This window comes from Crocuta crocuta, unplaced genomic scaffold (genome assembly GCF_008692635.1).
Source record: "Crocuta crocuta isolate KB4526 unplaced genomic scaffold, BGI_CrCroc_1.0 scaffold1161, whole genome shotgun sequence".
NCBI lineage: Eukaryota > Metazoa > Chordata > Mammalia > Carnivora > Hyaenidae > Crocuta > Crocuta crocuta.
In genome coordinates, this window is record NW_027531894.1 from 494161 (window position 1) to 497099 (window position 2939).

A 2939-nucleotide genomic window follows, 5' to 3' on the forward strand; every position below is an offset into this window, starting at 1 on the left:
CCACCCCAGCCCCTCCACCCCCACCCCCATCTGTCTTCACTGGGCCGCCTCCGCCTCCGTCACCTGTCTCCTCCAGCTTCTGAGGGACGGGGACTGGATGAGGCTGGTGCCCCCAAGGAGAGAGTGAACCCCCCCCACCCTTCTGTATCACTTCCCAGACTGGCTCAGAGTGGACGGCACCTGGGGAATTCACCAAGTTCAGCTCACAGGTGTCCAAGCCCAAGCGGTGAGTGACTAGGAGTGTGTGTGCACAAGTGTGTATGGGAGGGGTAGGGAGACATGCACTAGCACACAGGAAACCACGCACCTGTACTGTCCCGGCCACAGTGCCATCCCCCTTGAGGGACCATCGCTGAGCACCCCACTTTTTCTGGGCTTTCTGTTTGGGACTCCTGGCACATGGTAAGGGCGCGCCCCGCTGACTGCTTGTGTCCCCAGGCTCATGGCCTCCCGGAGGTACTACTTTGAGCTGCTGCACAAGCAGGATGACCGAGGCTCAGACCACGTGGAAGTGGGCGTGAGTGTGGCCTGCCATCCGTGGGCTTCTGGAGAATTCATGTCCCCTCCCCTGCCCTCTCTGCTCCCAACACTCCCTGCAGGACAATGGTGTGGACCCTGCCCCCCCCATCCCAGGAGTTCCCATCTAGTTAGCAAAGCAGACGCTCAGGGACAGGGGTCCAAGGTCAACTCTGTCTGCTCAGGGAGGCTTCATGGAGGAAGTGGTGCTTGAGTACAGCCTTGAGAGATGAGACATTCATAGGGAGATCCAATGAGGAGAGAATTTGGGATGGGGGTGCATCAGGTAAACTCCAGATCTTGAGAACAGCAGAGGAATGGAACCATCCAGAGTTCTTCCAGAACTCCAGAGGTTCCGGGGCCAGGCCTGTGGGGCCAACCCTGGACAACTCTGGACAGCCCACAGCAATTGGGTTTGCATTTTAGGAAGCACCCTTTGACCACTGCTGCAGAGGGCCTGGGGGAGGGATCTTTTATGCGTGGTCCCTGAAGCAAGGAGGTGGGAAAGGAAGAAGTGGCAGGTGCATAAGATAGAGGGCCTGGACCTGGCTGGGTGANGGCATGTGTGTGCTGTGAGTGCCAGGCATCAACCCAGCTCATCTGGCAGGGAGTCCAGGCTGGAGACGCAGGTTTGGGGTGACCTTGTGAAAGCCATGGGGTGCCAAGAAGACCCAGAATGAGCTAGGAAGGAAGAGGGACTGGAACAGCTCCCAGAAACCCCAACCTGAGGGAGGGAGGGACAGAAGCTGCAGAAGAGAAGGAGATTGAGAAGGAGAGGCCACAGAAATGGGGAAACAGGGAGGGTGAGGTCCTGTGAGGTGAGGGGTAGGGGCCTATGGAAGGCTACCTGTGACCACCAGGAGGGCAACGGCTGCAGCATGGAGGAGCCCACGGCAGCACCATAACCAGCAGGCAGGGAAGTGCTCAGGATGTCAGGAAAGGCGTGGAGGGAACATGGGGGGAGGGGCCTCCCATCCACCCTCCAAGCTGCTCCCTGTGCCCTTGAAGGGGCCGTCCCCACTCGTTCCCCATGCTCACATCAGAAAAGACCCATTCCTCTCCAGCTCCAGGACACAGAGCTTTGGCCCTGACCGCACTCTCCCTTCCCTAGTGGCGAGCCTTCCTGCCGGGACTGAAGTTTGAGGTCATAGGCTCTGCTCACATCTCCCTGTACACAGGTGTGGAGCCCAGTGCCTCTCTGGGGACGGGGGCGGGCTCCTGATCCTGGGTCTCTGGGATAGTCTCTGGACGTGGGTGGGGAGGAATGAGGAGTGGTCTTCGGGTGCTCCTGAGGACCCCCCACATTCCTCTCTCCCCAGATGAATCATCCCTGAAGATGGACCATGTGGCCCATGTCCCCCAGTCTCCAGCCAGCCACGTGGGGGGACGCCTGCCACAGGAGGAGCCCAGAGCTGACATGCTGCGCCCAGACCCCCGAGACACCTTCTTCCTCAGTAAGAGGGGACCGAGGGGGATGCGCCGGGGCGGGCATACCCACCCTGCCACTCTGTGACCACCCTTCCCACAGCACCTCGGGTAGAGCCTTCGAGTCTGGAGAACGTGCTGGAGCCCTGCGCCTACGCCCCCACCTATGTCGTCAAGGACTTTCCCATTGCGAGATACCAGGGACTGCAGTTTGTAAGTGCCTTTCACCAGCACCTTCTCTGAGGCCTGGCCTCCCTCCCAGGGTCCCCTGAACCCTCTGCCCTGCCCGCAGGTGTACCTGTCCTTTGTCTACCCCAATGACCACACGCGCCTCACACACATGGAGACAGAAAACAAGTGCTTCTACCGCGAGTCACCGCTGTACTTGGAAAGGTAGGAGGGGCCGGCGGGGGGCGAGGGCGGGGCCTCTGCGGAGCGGGGGGGTGCCCCCTCTCTGATGCCCCGCACCGCCCCAGGTTTGGGTTCTATAAATACATGAAGATGGACAGGGAGGAGGGAGAGGAAGATGAGGAGGAAGAGGTGCAGCGCCGAGCCTTCCTCTTCCTCAACCCGGACGGTGAGTGCCCCCCAGCACCCCCCAGCCTGCGCGCACCTGGGCTGGCAGGCTTACCTGTGCTTCCTGCAGACTTCCTGGACGACGAGGACGAGGGCGAGCTGCTAGACAGCCTGGAGCCCACCGAGGCGTCCCCCCTGCAGAGCCGACTCTCTGCCCCCGTGCCCGGAGCCACGCCTACCCCGCCAGCACCTCCCAGCCCCCAAGACCTGCCCGCGCCCAGGCGCTCCCGGGCGCTGAGCTGGGCCAACCCTGCCGCGCGCCCCCTGCCCCTCTTCTTGGGCCGCGCCCTGCGCCCCCACGCTGCTGCCGCTGACCAGCCGCCCCCGAAAGTGTATGTGACGCGGGTGCGGCCGGGGCTGCGGGCGCCCCCGCGGGCCCTGCCACCTCTCAGCCCCCGCGGCCCCCCCTGGCCGCCCTTCCC

General features: G+C 62.7%; 1 protein-coding gene across 1 annotated transcript in view; it reads left to right on the top strand.

The window, feature by feature from the left end:
• Positions 1-2939, top strand: part of B4GALNT4 (beta-1,4-N-acetyl-galactosaminyltransferase 4) — a 42402-nt gene that overhangs the window by 34429 nt on the left and 5034 nt on the right. Inside the window, 8 exon segments of the mRNA XM_077773407.1 lie at positions 157-226; positions 439-517; positions 1628-1694; positions 1836-1970; positions 2045-2154; positions 2234-2334; positions 2418-2518; positions 2588-2939. Coding sequence (XP_077629533.1) covers positions 157-226; positions 439-517; positions 1628-1694; positions 1836-1970; positions 2045-2154; positions 2234-2334; positions 2418-2518; positions 2588-2939 — 1015 coding nt within the window.